General features: G+C 51.7%; 5 protein-coding genes across 5 annotated transcripts; all 5 read right to left on the reverse strand.

The window, feature by feature from the left end:
* Nucleotides 1-951: 951 nt before the first annotated feature.
* PtrM4_032910 (ChaA, Ca2+-H+ antiporter) lies at nucleotides 952-2,934 on the reverse strand (the record flags this gene model as incomplete). The annotated part of the gene is made up of 3 exons (XM_001939127.2): nucleotides 952-1,043; nucleotides 1,102-2,820; nucleotides 2,931-2,934. The coding sequence occupies 3 exons, from the start codon at nucleotides 2,932-2,934 to the stop codon at nucleotides 952-954; spliced, it is 1,815 nt and encodes a 604-aa protein (XP_001939162.2).
* A 1,519-nt stretch (nucleotides 2,935-4,453) lies between these two features.
* PtrM4_032920 (Pmp3 domain containing protein) lies at nucleotides 4,454-5,051 on the reverse strand (the record flags this gene model as incomplete). Its single annotated transcript, XM_001939128.2, has 2 exons — nucleotides 4,454-4,921; nucleotides 5,010-5,051. 2 exons carry the CDS (start codon nucleotides 5,049-5,051, stop codon nucleotides 4,454-4,456), a joined length of 510 nt encoding a protein of 169 aa, XP_001939163.1.
* A 270-nt stretch (nucleotides 5,052-5,321) lies between these two features.
* Nucleotides 5,322-6,464, reverse strand: PtrM4_032930 (MmsB, 3-hydroxyisobutyrate dehydrogenase and related beta-hydroxyacid dehydrogenase; the record flags this gene model as incomplete). The annotated part of the gene is made up of 3 exons (XM_001939129.2): nucleotides 5,322-6,059; nucleotides 6,254-6,408; nucleotides 6,461-6,464. 3 exons carry the CDS (start codon nucleotides 6,462-6,464, stop codon nucleotides 5,322-5,324), a joined length of 897 nt encoding a protein of 298 aa, XP_001939164.1.
* A 963-nt stretch (nucleotides 6,465-7,427) lies between these two features.
* PtrM4_032940 (FAP multi-domain protein) lies at nucleotides 7,428-8,255 on the reverse strand (the record flags this gene model as incomplete). Its single annotated transcript, XM_001939130.1, has 3 exons — nucleotides 7,428-7,605; nucleotides 7,668-8,109; nucleotides 8,159-8,255. 3 exons carry the CDS (start codon nucleotides 8,253-8,255, stop codon nucleotides 7,428-7,430), a joined length of 717 nt encoding a protein of 238 aa, XP_001939165.1.
* A 1,490-nt stretch (nucleotides 8,256-9,745) lies between these two features.
* PtrM4_032950 (SEC7 domain protein) lies at nucleotides 9,746-14,825 on the reverse strand (the record flags this gene model as incomplete). The annotated part of the gene is made up of 5 exons (XM_001939131.2): nucleotides 9,746-9,748; nucleotides 10,025-10,620; nucleotides 10,673-11,804; nucleotides 11,851-14,390; nucleotides 14,447-14,825. 5 exons carry the CDS (start codon nucleotides 14,823-14,825, stop codon nucleotides 9,746-9,748), a joined length of 4,650 nt encoding a protein of 1,549 aa, XP_001939166.2.
* Nucleotides 14,826-15,035: the final 210 nt, after the last annotated feature.

Raw genomic sequence — 15,035 nt, forward strand, 5'->3', positions numbered from 1 at the left:
TAGAGGTTGTAGAGTTGATTGGAGGTAGTAGTAGAAGAGAAGTATGTGTAAGTCAAGGTGGTGAGGCTAGAGAGAGGTAGTATGGTGTGGTGTAGGAAGGAAGGAGCAAATCCTGTAGAAGGCGAGCTTATATGTGTGGAAGAAGAGTAGTGGGGACACCCAGTGAGAGGGTGAGAAGATGTGCAAGTGGAGAGCACAAGAGAGAAGCTGTTCGGTGTGGTGTAGGAAGGAAGGAGTAAAGCTTATGAAAGATGAGCTTATATATACAGGAAGGGTAGCGGCGAGGCCAGGTGAGAGAGCAAGAGACGATACGCAAAAGGAGAACTTGAGCAGGCAAGTCGGTGAGAGGGGGAAAGAGGATATGTAAATGCAGAGCGTGATTAGGTGAGAGGTGCAAAGCAGCGGAGTGCTGTAACTTACAGACTTAGGGTAAAGGTTAGCTAGACAAACGTACATATCGGTATCCGCAAGATGCACAAGGACTTCCTTCAAGTTGCCCTTGTTCAGAATTCGGAGCAACAAGATATCCTATGTAGTTGACACAGGTATGCGCGCAAGCTCAGTGGACCAAAAGTCGTCACCCGTCAGAATGCATTGTCCAACTCAAGCGTAAAATTTTATGGATGCTAGCTTCTTTTTTTTTGAAAAGACAAATACTCCAGGTGGTGAACATTACCCTGGACTATTAACATTACGACTGTGGGTATCGAGATAGATGTTTCCATACAACGCACACACGACTACCGCAACCGGATAAAAGAAAAGAAACTAACAGTGTTACAGCCATGTATACGTATTATACTCCAAACATTGATGGGCTGGATCGGAACCATACTACTTGATCAACAGCCACATCTCATGGTAATAAAAAATCTCTACTCAAATATGTACAAAATGAAAAGAAGGATGTAAATGAGGGGGACGGCATAAGGGGAAGCAAATAGAGTATTTCTAGCACTGGTTCTCCTGAAGTTCAGGATAGAACCAAGCTGCAAGCGCGATAATGATATAACTCGCCATGAGCAGTATACCTTCGAGCCAATCTACGAAATGTTAGTATCAAATTCGATAAGCAGACAAGCTTGATGGGGATCAACTTACGTGACTTGCCATCCTGAATGAGGTAGTTGACAAGCAACACCGAGACGAAGAGTGTGGCAATCTGGAAAGTGTCGAAGTATAGTGTCATGCAGTCCTTTCCAAGAATCCATCCGAGGATGACAATGAGCGGAAAGACGAGAAGGGCAATTTGCATACTGGAACCGACTGCGACACCGATGGCCAGATCCATTTTGTCCTTGATAGCGACAGTGACAGCAGTAGCGTGCTCGGCTGCGTTACCAACAATGGGCAGGAGGATGAGACCGACAAAAGTGGTAGAAATATGGCCAGTAGCTGTAAGACCTTCGATACTGTTGACCATGAACTCGGAACAAAAGGCAACTAAAGTGGTGGAGATGGCGAGAGTGATAAGGGCGCCGACAACGGACAGTGATGGCGTTTCAAAGTCGTCCTCGTCGTCTTCGTCTGAGCCGTCGGTGTTCTTCAACAGCGCTTTCATGTTGACACCGCCGCCAGATGCTGCAGCGGTACCAGCCCCAATGGCTGCGATGCCGCGCGATGCATCACCCTCTTCCTTCTTGCCAGACTTGCGCTTGGGGACCTTTTGGCTGGGCTCATTGTACATGGTGACGTGCGTCTTCAACTGAAAGCCTAGGTAGCAGCAATAGACGAGGAAGAGAATGACAGCAGTTCCATGGGATAATTCCTGGTTCCTGACGGCATCTTGGGCTCCGTTATGTGCAACTGCATCATCTTCAGCGATGGTGTTGTGGAAGACAGTCGGGATGATCAGCGACGCAATGCAAAGGGCCAAGAGAGATGCGGCTGTCTGAGCAACAGTCACGTTGAAGAACTGCTCCATCCGGTTGATACCTCCAAGGAAAAAGGACATTCCCAAGACCAGTAACAGATTCGACAACATACTGCCAATGAGCGAGGTCTTGACAATAGTGATTTCGTCTTTGATCAAAGCTTGGACAGAGACAATCAGCTCGACAGCGTTTCCGAAAGTCGCGTTCAAAAGTCCACCTAGGGTTTCTCCAACTCGGATGGCCAGCTCTTCAGTTGCATTGCTCAGCATGGCTGCTAGGGGAATGATGGCGATGAAGTTGATGATGAAAACGGGCACTGGCTTGAGACCGGCGTAGCTGACAGCAAAACCAACGGGAACAAAGACGAGTAGGACATTGATCCACGCTCCGAAGAGAACGAAGCGAATTTGAGAGCCAATGGGAATCTTCTTCTTGAAAGCCTTCTTTTTGCGCTCCTCCAATGACAGATCATCGTCTTCTGCGTCATGTTCTTCTGCATTTGCGTCGTCATGGTGGTTTTTTCGGAATATGCCCTTGATAGCTCGTCGCGTAACACCACCGCTGGTTTCCTGGGTTGGCGGTGCAATGGTGCTATCACCAGACAGCTTGTGAGGACTGTTGGACTCTTCAGTCATATCCTTGTCGACTGAGGCTGTTGGGAGAGTGGTAGATGCGCTCGCATGTGTTGGCGAGGACGAGGAAGGTTCTGTGTTGTGGTGTCCAGGCATGCCAAACTGTTTCTCCGCTTCCCTGGTTTCCAACTGTCTTTGTTCTTCAATGGCTGGCGTGGCAAAGGTTTCCGACCGGGTCGATCTCGTCCTGTGCACACCATTCTCTACGTCCGGATACGCATCCCGAGACCGTTGCCGGGCAAACGGGTTGAAGTTGTTGGCGCCATTACCTCCGTGCTGCGACGCAACGCGATGTGCCTGTCTTCGTACGGTATCTGAAACCATCGATATATGTTAGATGGTGTTTCCATACTGAGTGGCATCATTGATGACAGAGGGGTTTGGTTCGTTGATCTGGATGCCTGGGAGATGGGGCTCCACTTACGCATGGGTTAGCTTTGGCGGCGACTGTGCCGTCTTCTTGCACCTGTAGGTGGGCAGGTTTTGACACCAACCGACGTCGGCGTTGAGGTGCGACTCGTAAGCCGATAGGACGGTGATCGTTACTCGGAACGCGATGCAGGATATTTCCGAACAGTGGTTGGGGGCCGAAAGGACCTCTTGGGGGCGGGCTCGTATTTGGACGAACAGACGCGCTGTGTTGTACCTGAAAGTAGATGCAAGGATTTGAACAAGGGGCTCGGGAGATTGTTGTTTGTTGTGAAGGACGACCCTGTAGACGGGGAACCGGTGAAGAGAAAAAGGGAGAAGCGCCCACGGGAGTTATTAAACCTGGCTCTGGCTGGCTTATTGACGGGGAAGACGCACGCCCCGTTCTGCGCGCGTCAGTTTGTGGCTGTTGTGGCTAACACGTCCATAGACTCACGAATGAGTGGGCGTGGCGAGCTTCAGCCACACTTTGCCATGTGCGGAACTTGAGCGATTGCCAGAGGTAGTGTCAGTAGCGCAGCAATGGAAACACAAATCATCAAACCCGGACCTGATTATGACTATTGCGATTGCTTTACCTTGTTGCTTAATTATGCCATGGCCCAACGTCATCGTGTTCAAGCCTTTTCCAAGCAACAAGCAAGATGCCTACCCTGAACTTGACTGGGCACAAGCAGGGAGCCGGCCTGGGCACTGACGACCTTGTGCATGGCACGGAATGCTTAATTGGTCGTCCTAGGAATGGTGCGCTGTACAACAACCATAGTCATGATGCAGTCTGGGGAAGCGTCCGGTGTTTTCAACCCTATTTAAGCTTCTTGTTTCGTACAACGTGTGCTCTTCTGCCACGCACTCTGTCTTGTCATCACCGCTGCACCATTGGAATATAATATGTAAGCTTGACAAGCCGACGAGACGTGTTCAACAAGGCAGTGCCATCATCTCAAATGGCAAATCAGAACCTACCAAGTCTGCCTAAGCCTACCCAAACAGGCAGGTCCGGCCAACAGTCATAGATTACTGCGGGCACGAAGCAGGAAATCTGCCGGGCCGTCCTCGTAGTATTGGTGCACAGTCGCCGAGACGATGCCGCCCTGAGTACGTACGTGGCGCCGTAGCACAGCGTCGCGTGCACTTTGGACCTTTGGACAAGCGACCAACCGGACGTTGGGTAGTATGCTACCGCAAACCATGATCAATCTAAACTGGTCATCTATCTATATCGCCAGATTGTCCCTGCAGCTATACAGATCATCTCATGCGGCTGGGTGTAACATCACTTGCATATTTTGGGGCACAGTCGCCATCACGTCCAAAGTGTTGCATTCTTCCCCAAGAGAATGTGCAATAGTTCATCTCGAGCCTCTGCTATGATACACAGTAAGTGCTTCCTACCGCAACTTCGGAAATCATTACCCATGGAACGCCCTATTATCCAAGCCCTTACGCCGCTACCTCATACGGTATTATGCTGTTCGTTCCCCCTCTTAGTCGTACCAGTCTATCACTTCCAAATCATCAATCTTGCACCTTATGGTCGCCCTTGATGACATCGGCGTAGGTTGGAGGCGGACCTTCGGGTTGGCTTGAACTGCCCTCGCCACCCTGGTTTGATGGACCTGGCGCAGCCGATGCACTGCTCTTTGCCGACTTGTGGCCCTTTGGCTGTACGAAGCTGTTCGTTACGCCACTCTGCTGTCCAGGAAACTGTCCATTGCTCGGCTGGCTGCCTACGGTGCCGTAGTTGGCCGGACCGCGAGCTGGCTGCTCGTGTGTAATAACGTAGTATGTAGTTCGTCCGTCGCCGCGTCCACCGCGCTCGCCGTCGGCTACGTGCTGGTACGAGTCGTATGGGTCCGGGTTCTGGAGGATAACGTACCAGGCGTGCAGGAGGCCTGGAAGGAAGGCGAGACAGCAAAGCGCAATGTTGATGAGCGAGTCGGCGCTGCAGATTCCTTTCTTCACCCATACACCTATGGGTGGGAACTAGTTGACGTGTCAGTAGCTGAAGCTGAAGCTGTGAACCCCGCGTATGCGCCGGCCTTCTGCATTTGCTGCGCGGGCGGGGACGTACCAGGACGCTGAGAAGCATCAAGAAGCAGTCGGAGCCACACATTATGGCGGTTACGTGTCTTTTCGAGTCTCGGTTGGGCACAGTTGGCTGTCGGTGGGGTATTGGAGAGCTTATGGGCGCGTTGGAGTGACGCCTGGGTGAGAGGTATGGGTATGAATCGACTGAGCAGATGACGCACCGTGTGGCTGAGCGGTGGCGCATGACGCATCAACCCACAGGACATGGCTGATGGCGAGAACACGGAAACATGACGGCAGAATATTTTGGAACGCCTTCTCGATAGGGATAACCATGTGCTTTTCATTTACTATACTACTCTTTACCGCCTAGGTATCGGTATACGACCGAAAAGTCCTTTCCTTTGCAGTTGTCCGCCTGCTCCGCAGCATCGTAGAGCGCTCTTGCAGGCTCTCCCAGCGCGAGTTTAACCTTGGCATCAGCAGCAGCCTGTAGTGCGAGCTTCAAGTCCTTATTGGCAAGCGATATTCCGAAACCTCCCTCGTACCCTCTGCTCGCCGGCGAAGTCTCGATGACGCCGGGGACGGGATTGTTCACCTCGCTGGGCCAGCACTTGCCCGTAGCTGTGTTGATCATGCCGGCCAACGCCTTGGGGTCGAGGCCCCATTTGACCCCCATACTCATAGCTTCTGCTGTAGCGATGTTGTTGAGAGCGAGCAAGTAGTTGTTCGCCAACTTCCCTTTGAGACCGGCACCGGGTCCGCCAAGATGCACAACTCTCTTGCCCATCATAGAAAGCACTCGCGTCGCCCCCTCGACTGCCTCGGGCTGTGCACCGATCATAAACGTGAGGGTACCAGCCTTTGCACCAACAACACCACCCGACATGGGTGCATCGATGAACTTGCCTTGACCAGATGAGCTAGCGGCTTCCGCCACTTCACCAGAGGTCTTGGGGTCGATGGTCGAACAATCGATGAAGAATCGCTCCTTCTTGACGGTTCCCACACTGAGAAGAGTGGCTGGCTCCAGCATCTCCTTGAAAACAGCCTTGACATGCTGTGGAGCTGGCAACGAAGTAATGATTGTTTCCTGCAACCAGTTAGCGTACTGCGTGCGTGACTTTTGACATTGAGCATGTATAAAGAGTATAAAACATCAGAGGATTGGCTATAATTTTTTGAGTAATCAGAATAAGGGCCACGAATGGCCCCCAACTTAGATCATGGATAGAACAATTAATTCATCACAAGACAATGGGTGAGCAAAGAGAGAGATATACATACAGCGTTCTCTGCGACTTCTCGTACACTGCTCGCGACGGTCACTCTATGTGGATATTCTTCGCTGAACCTCTCAGTGGCAGCGGTGTTGACGTCGTGCACGAAGAGGGTGTCCTCAGCTGGAATCTTTGCTCGTAGGTTTTTAGCCATGGAGTAGCCTGCCAAGATTGTTAGTTGACATGTAATTAGGTGACCAGCAGTAGTACTAACCCATTTGTCCTAATCCTATAAAGCCCCAGGAAGCTTGCAAGTCCCGAGAGCTTGAGAAGCATCTGCGCGTCCTCCGACATGCCGCCGTGGGGTGTATCTTTCGCAAAGGCGAAGCAAGTGCCGAGACTGACTGCATTGTGTAGTTGTGCAGGTCGAATGTTGTTGCGTATCTTCGATTATCGAGATGGGGTGCAGAGGGCGGTTGGAAGCGGTTTCCAACTCAATGGATCGTGTTCAGCCGAGGTAGAGGTACAGAGCCGTGGTACCATCACCAACGGCAGCGACCCCGCAACTAGCTAGGCAAGTCGAGAGCCGCATCATGAAAGCCTCGTGCCATCCCAGGTTGCTGGAGCTGGTTTGCCGTGAGATATCCGTGAAGCTTGGTGCTGAAACTGAGCGGAGAGATTAGAAGAAAACTTTCGGCGCGTGGAAAAGTAAATCCGGCCGGGTCGCGCTAGTCCGAACCGAGATTCGTTCTACCACCTGGGTGTCATAAAATACTTGACACCTAATAGGCGTGTCTGGCGACTACAGTGGCCTTTTCCCCCTAGTATGTCAAGTATTTTATGGCACCCAGGTGCTACCACTCTAAGCCAGAACAATCTCATCGTGTCAAGAAATGAGAAGACAAGATTTGAAGAAATGCGAATTGCACGCGGCCCTGAACTCGTGTTATTAACGGATAATTGCGCAGTAACCCATCTTCATCAGCCAACAGCAAGACAAGCTTGGAACTACACCACGCTCAACACACAAGGAGAAGATGAATGCTTAGACACGTACGATGCGACAGTTTACATAACCAGAATTCAAAACGTTTCAGTTTAATATGTCCATGTCATTCTTCAATCTGGCTCTAATATGTGCACTTGAAATACATCGTCCCATTTCCGCCAAAAAAGCAACAAATATAGTAAATCCTAATCTCAACCCCTTTCCGTCTATTTTTCAAAGCACGCTGTTAAGCTTAAGCAGGTGCAGGTGCAGCCGCTGGAGGGACGGGAGCTGCAGAAGAAGAAGAAGCTGGAGGGGCGGCAGCAGGGGGTGCAGGAGCTGCAGAAGATGCAGCAGGAGGAGCCGCGGGGGCAGCCGGAGGGGCAGCCGGAGGTGGAGCAGCGTCTGCCTCAGGAGGAGCAGGTACAAAGCTAAACCAACAGTATCAGCATTCGTTACAAACAACATACACAGTCTAAGAAAAGAAACTTACGCAGCAGCTCCCAACGCAATCCTCCCTGCCGAACCACCTGTCACTGCCCCACCATCAACACTCTTGCCACTAATCTGGCTCGCCTTTGCATAATTTGCCAACTGATGCGAATCCGCCGGGTTCACAATCATAACTTGTCCGAGCTGGCAATGCGGGCCCGTTGCGCAGTACAAGAACATTGGTCCAGTGGTAGTCACCGGCATGTTGAAGGTACCGACGTCGGCCTGGCCATCGACAAAAGGTATGTGACCACTGTGTACTCCGCCTTGTTTCGGGGTGCAGGCAGCGTCCCCGGTGGATTCAGTCACCGTGTGGTTGCCATTCGCGAATTGGAATTGGATTATATCGCCTACGGAAGCTTGGACAACGTTGGGGGTGAAGGTTACTTGGGGGCCGCCGACAACGACGGGGATGAGTTGGTTGGCACGGCGGAAGGGGTTGGCTGCGAATAAGTCAATATAAATGGAGGAGATGAGAAGAGCCAGACTGACTTTTGACGCCGGGTAGTCTGTTGATGGGTTTGAACGCTGGGCCCGGGATCGCAGCAGCACTTGCGGCTAGCATGAGGGATAGGACAAAGGACTTCATCGTGAAAAAAGGCGATATTGTGGGTATCTTTAAGTAACTAGTAGCCGAAACAGACACAAGTACCGTTCAACGGTAGAGAAGAGGAAGTAAAAAGATTAGGTAAAGACCGGTCTACGGTTCCGTAGCAGAACAGAAAGCAAAGAATGATGGAGAAAAGACTCAAGAACGAACGATGTAGCGAAAGCACGGAGAAGCAGACCAAAGTATCCTACCTCAGCTCACCTTTGTATACACGCCCGTCACACACCTGAAAGCTGCCGAATTACCCACCCGTGGCATCCACACCACCCCAAACTCTCATACATACCTAGGTGCTTACCTTCTCCTACGATACCATCTCAAACATCATGCCTGTCAGCCTGAGGACCACAGTTCCTACAACCGCACCTATCACCAAGCCGCCAAGCCCTCACATCAGCTGAACGATGTTTGACGGTTCTCCTGTTCATCGGAGGGAGCCTCTCTAAGCAACAAACCCACCTGGGCAACATGGGTAAACGGCTTCCGCTGACCTTGTCTATTGTTTGAAGATAAGTGGGGCGCACAAGTGCCGGATCAAGTAGACACATGCAGCATGCAATAAGACGTTTGGAAACCTGGGCGCCTTGCCGTCGGACTTTCGGACTTTCGGACACTAAGTACAGGCCGCTTGGGCGGTTAGGTGCGAGAGAAAGAATGGATATGGACGTAGGAGGGCGGAAGAGCGGAGCGGGAGGCGCTGCCCAGGTATGGTGGAGACGCATGTTTTGGCGATGAGGGTGTTTCGCAAGGGGTCATTGCCATCTACAGCGGAACCAACATCTGCACCATCGATCTATCTGCGCGTGGCCACGCCAACTCGCGCAGATAAATAGAAAGCGCAAATCTAGTAGAACGGCGTCGTTGGCAAAAACCTTAGGCCTCAGTCGCAGTACCAGTAATTCGGCGGTTGTGGCATCGAGGTTTTCGCCCTTGAACGTTTTATCTGGTCCCACACAGTGCCAAGGTTGGAAACGGCCTAGGCAGGGGGTTGGCACGCAAACCACCACACCACATCTAGGCTGAGAAAAAAAGAAAGTGACTGTAGAGGGAAAGATCCTAAATCATCCCTATCCTTCATTTCAACCTTTCCCTATTCCTAGACGAGTAACCAATAAACGCTAATAACAAACGTATCTTAGCTCACCGCAGCCCACGTCTCCATCCAAAGTTCTATTAACTATGACCTAGATCCCAAACACCGCAATCCCGGCTTGGCTCCTCCTCCCCTCCCTCCGCGGCATAGACTATAGTGGGGACGAGTAGTGATGCAACACACCAGAAGGAAAAACAAGTCGGATATCTGATTAAAGGAGCTAGGTGTATTGTTGTCCGACTAAATCGCCTGGGTCTCATAAAATACTTGATAGCGTGGGTAAACGCCTAATAGGCGTGTCTGGCCTTTTTACACTAGTATGTCAGGTATTCCATGGCACCCGGGTGAAAGTGTATGATCAGCAGAGTTGTGATACTCACTCCATATGCCGAGAACCGAGTCTGCTTGTGCACGTACGTATGCCTAGGCAGGTAACTGTGCATGGCATTGCGCGCGTGGCTCTTGGCTCCATAATTAGGCTGAAATTGCATCCCATTATACATCACTGTCCACTCACATCCATCTATGGGAACTCCGTAGTGACTGACTACACCACCTCTCACGGTTCCTACCCCTCCTTCTCTCCCTCTTCTTCCTTCTCATCTTCGCTCTCACCACCCTTCTCCTCGCCAGCTGGCTCTCTCCCTCCACGCACCGAAACATCCATCTCTCTCGCCTTGATAGGCTTGCTCGCCTCCTCAGGAAACAGCTCCTTGAACAGTGCCGGCTGGAATCTATTAATCCTCTTCCACGTCTCGATCCAGAGACTCTCCCGCTCTGGCTTCTCATCCGGCGGCGCTAGATACCCACCAGTGCTAAGCACGAGTAACATGTTCTTCAGATTCTCATTCACTGCCTCTTCCATATCGCCCTGACCTGAGTTACCTAGTCGATCCATGATACCTACAATGGTAATCCAGAGATCCTCAAACAATGCCTTTTCGCCGATACCATCTAGCAGGGTGAGGTAGTGTAGAAACACTTTGCTTAAAAGGGTAGCGGCGCGGACACGCGTCTCGCTCATGCCCAGAGGGTCGGATTGGTAGACTTCTGGTTTGAGGAGCTGGGTGACGAGGGGGATGAGGACTTCAGTGAATATGGCCGTCCATTCTTTGTGGTCGGGGGAAGCAAGGTCTGCGGAAAGAAGGGTACGTTGGAGGGATGAGAAGGCTTGTTGGCGGAGGGTGCGGCAGGGGTTGAGACATTGGTGCGCCAGTGTTTTTAGAATTGGAGACCAGTATGCTGTCCATGCTGTGTCGATATTAGTAACTGTACGCGTAGACTCAAGATGTATTGGACTCACCCTCAGTTGTCTCGAGATGTGACTGCTCGATAAAGTTTGGCACTCTGCTAGAAAGTTGGAAGACGATGCTCATAGCTGTGATCCCACGTACTACAACCTCGCTGTTCTCGGGCTTCTTGGTCTTCTGTCCTTTGTTGCGCCTTGCTGCCTGGTCATACAGTTGCTCTTCTCTAGCGCCTACTTGAGCGGCAGTTGCAAACTCATTGAGAAGTGCAATTGCGGCCTCGTAATTGTCCGCTGTTACGCCGGGTTGGGATGAAGTAGTGAGATCTTCGACAAGCTGGAACACGTCTCCAGCGGCGTTGGGCACACTAGCCAGCCTGTTCAAAATGGTCCAGAAGTCTGGCGAGCCGGCGAGCTCGCTGCGTAGCGCATTCGGCCCTTTGCAGCAGTCTGTGAGACCCTTGAGGATTGGTTGCGCGCACTCGTGCAAGAGTGAATCATTGAAGCTCGAGAAGGTGTGCATGAGGACGGGTGCTCGGATGAAGTCGTAATCGTTGCTGGCCTTGAGCAGACTCAGCAGGTAGTACACAGATCGCGCAATGACCACGTAGTGATGTTTGGGAGCATCGCGAATGACGGACACCAAAGCATCCGTCACATCCTTCGCAAGCTCCTTCACAGTCTCGTCATCCCGTAGGGCGAGTACAGTCGCTAGCTCGAGAACGAATACCAGACTTGGATCATAGAGTGGACCCTTGCCCTTTTGTCTTGGGCCAGGCGCTCGCGGACTCGTCCCTGGTATCTCTGGCTTTACTACCATGACTCTTGGTGAGCCATCTTCTGGCAAATGCTCCAACAGCGACATGAGCAAAGATCGTAGTGAATCCACGGGGAGTTGACTGATGTTGGCAAGAATGTCTTCAAAGTGACATTCCTTGACGGTATCCACAGTGCAGAGCGTGTACTCGACCTCTTGGTCTGAGGGCTCAGGGGGCTCGTCATTCGCAAAACTCGAGACATATGACGTCAAAGCTGAGAAGATACCAGTATCGGCCGGGCGTTCTGCCCGATCGATGACTTGTGCTGGGTTCTGGAGTGGTATTGGCGACAGTGCGAGGGTCTTCTGGAAGGAGAGGAAATAGGGTGGTATCAATGAGTTGACGAATAAATTGACCATGATGCGGATAAGCTGGAAAGAATTAGCAGAGTGATAGAAACGGGTATGGCAGACTTACATGTTGCCAACCATCTCGTATTGATGCCTCGTTGCCCTTGATGACCTGGAATAATACAACAGTTGCTAGCTGTGCTCGGCCGTCGCGACCAAATCGTACTGCTGTCTCACTGACCATGACGCTCTTCTTATCGGCTTGCACCTCAGTATTGAGTGACGTGCTCGGTGGCACATCCGGCGCCAATGTACTAATGTATGACAGACACGAAATAATTCGATCCAAAGCGTCAGTTAGGCCATATTTTGCTGCGATCTGAGCGCACTGATCAAAGCCTTGTACGACGCGGGAGAAGACAGCATCGTCGGTGGCAGACATGAATACATACGACAGGGTCGCAATAATTGGCTTCCAGGTCGCGGCAAACATGTCGGCATCGAATATGTTAGTTTCGCAGATTATGATGTCCGAGGTTGATTGACACTTGACTAATAGTTCCTTCCATGCATGGTCATAAGCATTGCGGTCGCTATGCTCCTCTGGAAGAATGATTTCGCGGTTCTTGATGGAATCGTAGATTGCTCCCAAGAACTCCGGGTCAAAGTCCTTTCCGTCATTCACGCCACGCACGTTCTTCCTGAAGTCTTCCAGCTGCATGCGTTTCTGCTTCATGTTTGGGTTGTGCTGATCAGTGTTCAGCATAATGACTGCGTATGTAAGAATATAGATGGCGTCAACGTTGGCAATATCCTCTGGTTGTGCCATGGAGAAGTATTTTTCGGAAAATTCCGTCAAGATCCTCTCAATCAATGCGGATTCGCCCGGAAGACGGAAAGCATGTAAAAGCTGTCGAAGCGCTTCATCAATGCGTTGTCCAGTAAAATCAAACAAGCTGATGAAAGCACTCAGTATCGCCTCATTTCCCTTTTTCGAGATGAATTCTCCAAGAACTTTCTTGTCAACTCTCGTAGTACCTTTGACAAACTCGGCAATGCACTGAGGGTCGTCTGGATCCCTGATAACGCCTTGCGAAGCTAGATAGGCAATACCGGCCTTGGGCTTCTCGTTGAATTTGGTTGCACCTTTGATAATGATGGCCTTACGAGCTCGCTGCGCACGCAGAGACTCAACACTGGGATAGCCTTCGGTTACAGGCTCGTCATCCAATCGATCTGCCATGGATTGGACGAAGCCGAGCAGGGCATCCAGACATAGGGGAGGCACATTGACTGTGCTCCATGTTGCGGAATCTGGGAAAGCATTCCTTGAGAGGAGGCCTACGATATCCATGCAGACATCCCCGCGATCAATCTCGCAGTCGTAATTGACGAAGAGCTCTGCCATGTACGATGGTATTCGTACTAGGCCACCCAAATTCTCTACCATGGCTTCACGAGCGTCAGGTTTTCGGGCGCCACCCTCGAGCCCCAGCTTTTGTCGGTCCTTGACAGGTACCGGAGTCGCACGACCACTCCCATTCGGTTGCTTTGGTGGCTGCTTGATAAGACTAGGCGCATGTGGGACGCCTTCGTACAGTGAAGGTTCGATGCCGGGCTCTGATGGTATTTCGACGCGCGGGAAGAGACAGGCTACCAGGTATGAGAGGTAGAGCTCCTGCTGTAGCTTGAGCACATTTCTGCACGTTGCCAACAGTGTACCGGCAACTCGTAATGACTCGTTCAAGATTGCCATGTTATCTGACCTGACCAGTTGGAAGATGTGCCGGCACAAGGTGTCCTTTGCCAAGTTTGCTAGGCTGGGGTGGCTTGCTATCGAAGGCCCGGCGACTTCAAGGGCAACATCGACAATGCGCAATGCCATGACACGCATAGTATCAGTATGTTGTCGGTCGTGCGGATCAAGCAAGTCAACGAGGACTCGGAAGAGCTCTCTTATGGACGGTAACGAGTATGGCTTGATCTCAACAGGGACTTGTGGCTGTCCGTCCGCAGCTGTTGCGGGAAGATCTAGAGTACTGCTAGCCGGATTCGCCGCGTCATTGTCTTCAATACCCTTCTCCGGGTCGCTTGGCTGCTGAAGTGCCTCGACCTTATGCTGTGCAGAGTCGCTTTCGCCATTTGCCGTTGGATCCATACGTAGACCGTCTTGATCATCCTTGCCGTCTAGCTCTTCGTCCATGGCCTCCAACTCCTCTGGCGACTGGACCTCGAGTGTTTTCAGTCTCCGGAATATGACCTGGCACATGGACACCATGGCAATCTCAGCAGACCTTCGGAGCAGCTCTGATAGCCTTGCCTGACAACACATGCTCAGGCCCGTCTCCATCATCTCGCACACGCTCTCATCGCCCAATACTTCTCCCCCACGGCCAGAGATCATGACTTCCATAAGCCTCAGTATGCGAAGCAGGACAATTTCATCGGCGGGAGAGTCGCTAGCCTCGAAACGACAGTGTGTGATGGCGGAAGAAAGCTGCTGCATAGCTTCAGGAAGGCGTGGGGAGTCATGGCTGATGATGCCGTATGACAGGAACTTTGTTATAGCGATGAGGGCAAGCGAAGTTATGGGCGCCGATGTGGAAGAGGAGCGAATGACCTGGAGGAAGGGGTGGAGCATAGAGGGAGTGTCAAAGGTCCCGATATCTAGTGTAGGATTAGCATTCGCATAGCCTTGGTGCCGTCTCGACGATGCCATGTACCTTTGCAGCCTTTCAAATCATTCCTCAGGCGCGCGAATGCTGACATGAGCGGGTTGTCTTGCATGCTCTTGCCCTTCTTTCCTCGCAATCCCCACCTGCTCGGGACGGCCTCATCTTGCTCTCCTGCGCCTGCAATGCCCTGGCCAGTACGATCGCGCCGCTGGACAGCTGGTGTCTTGTTCGAGGAACTCCCCAGTATCGCCGCGACTGACGAGTGCGCCCAGCGGGCATGCTTTCGCATTGCCGACGTGACGGTAATACATTCCGTGACGACGAGAGCTACCGGGTTGACTGCTACGGTAATGCATCGGGGCTCTAGGCTCGCAATCGTCTCTTGCAGCCGTGAGGCGGCATTGTCGTCACTGTCGGTGCTCGACATGGTTATGGCCGGTTTGGTGTATAGTTGTGTATGCGACAAAGAAGCGGTGCGCGCAAGGCTTATTTGTAGTCGATGGCATATGGACAGCTATGTGTTTAGTTCAGTCGAGTTGCAACATGACACGCATCATCCCAATGACGGCTGCCTGGTGACAAAGACAAGTGTCCTGCTTCAGGAGGTACAAAATAACCTTGTCCGCACGATATTCGT

The sequence above is a fragment of the Pyrenophora tritici-repentis genome, chromosome 1, assembly GCF_003171515.1.
Source record: "Pyrenophora tritici-repentis strain M4 chromosome 1, whole genome shotgun sequence".
NCBI classification, from domain to species: Eukaryota; Fungi; Ascomycota; class Dothideomycetes; order Pleosporales; family Pleosporaceae; genus Pyrenophora; species Pyrenophora tritici-repentis.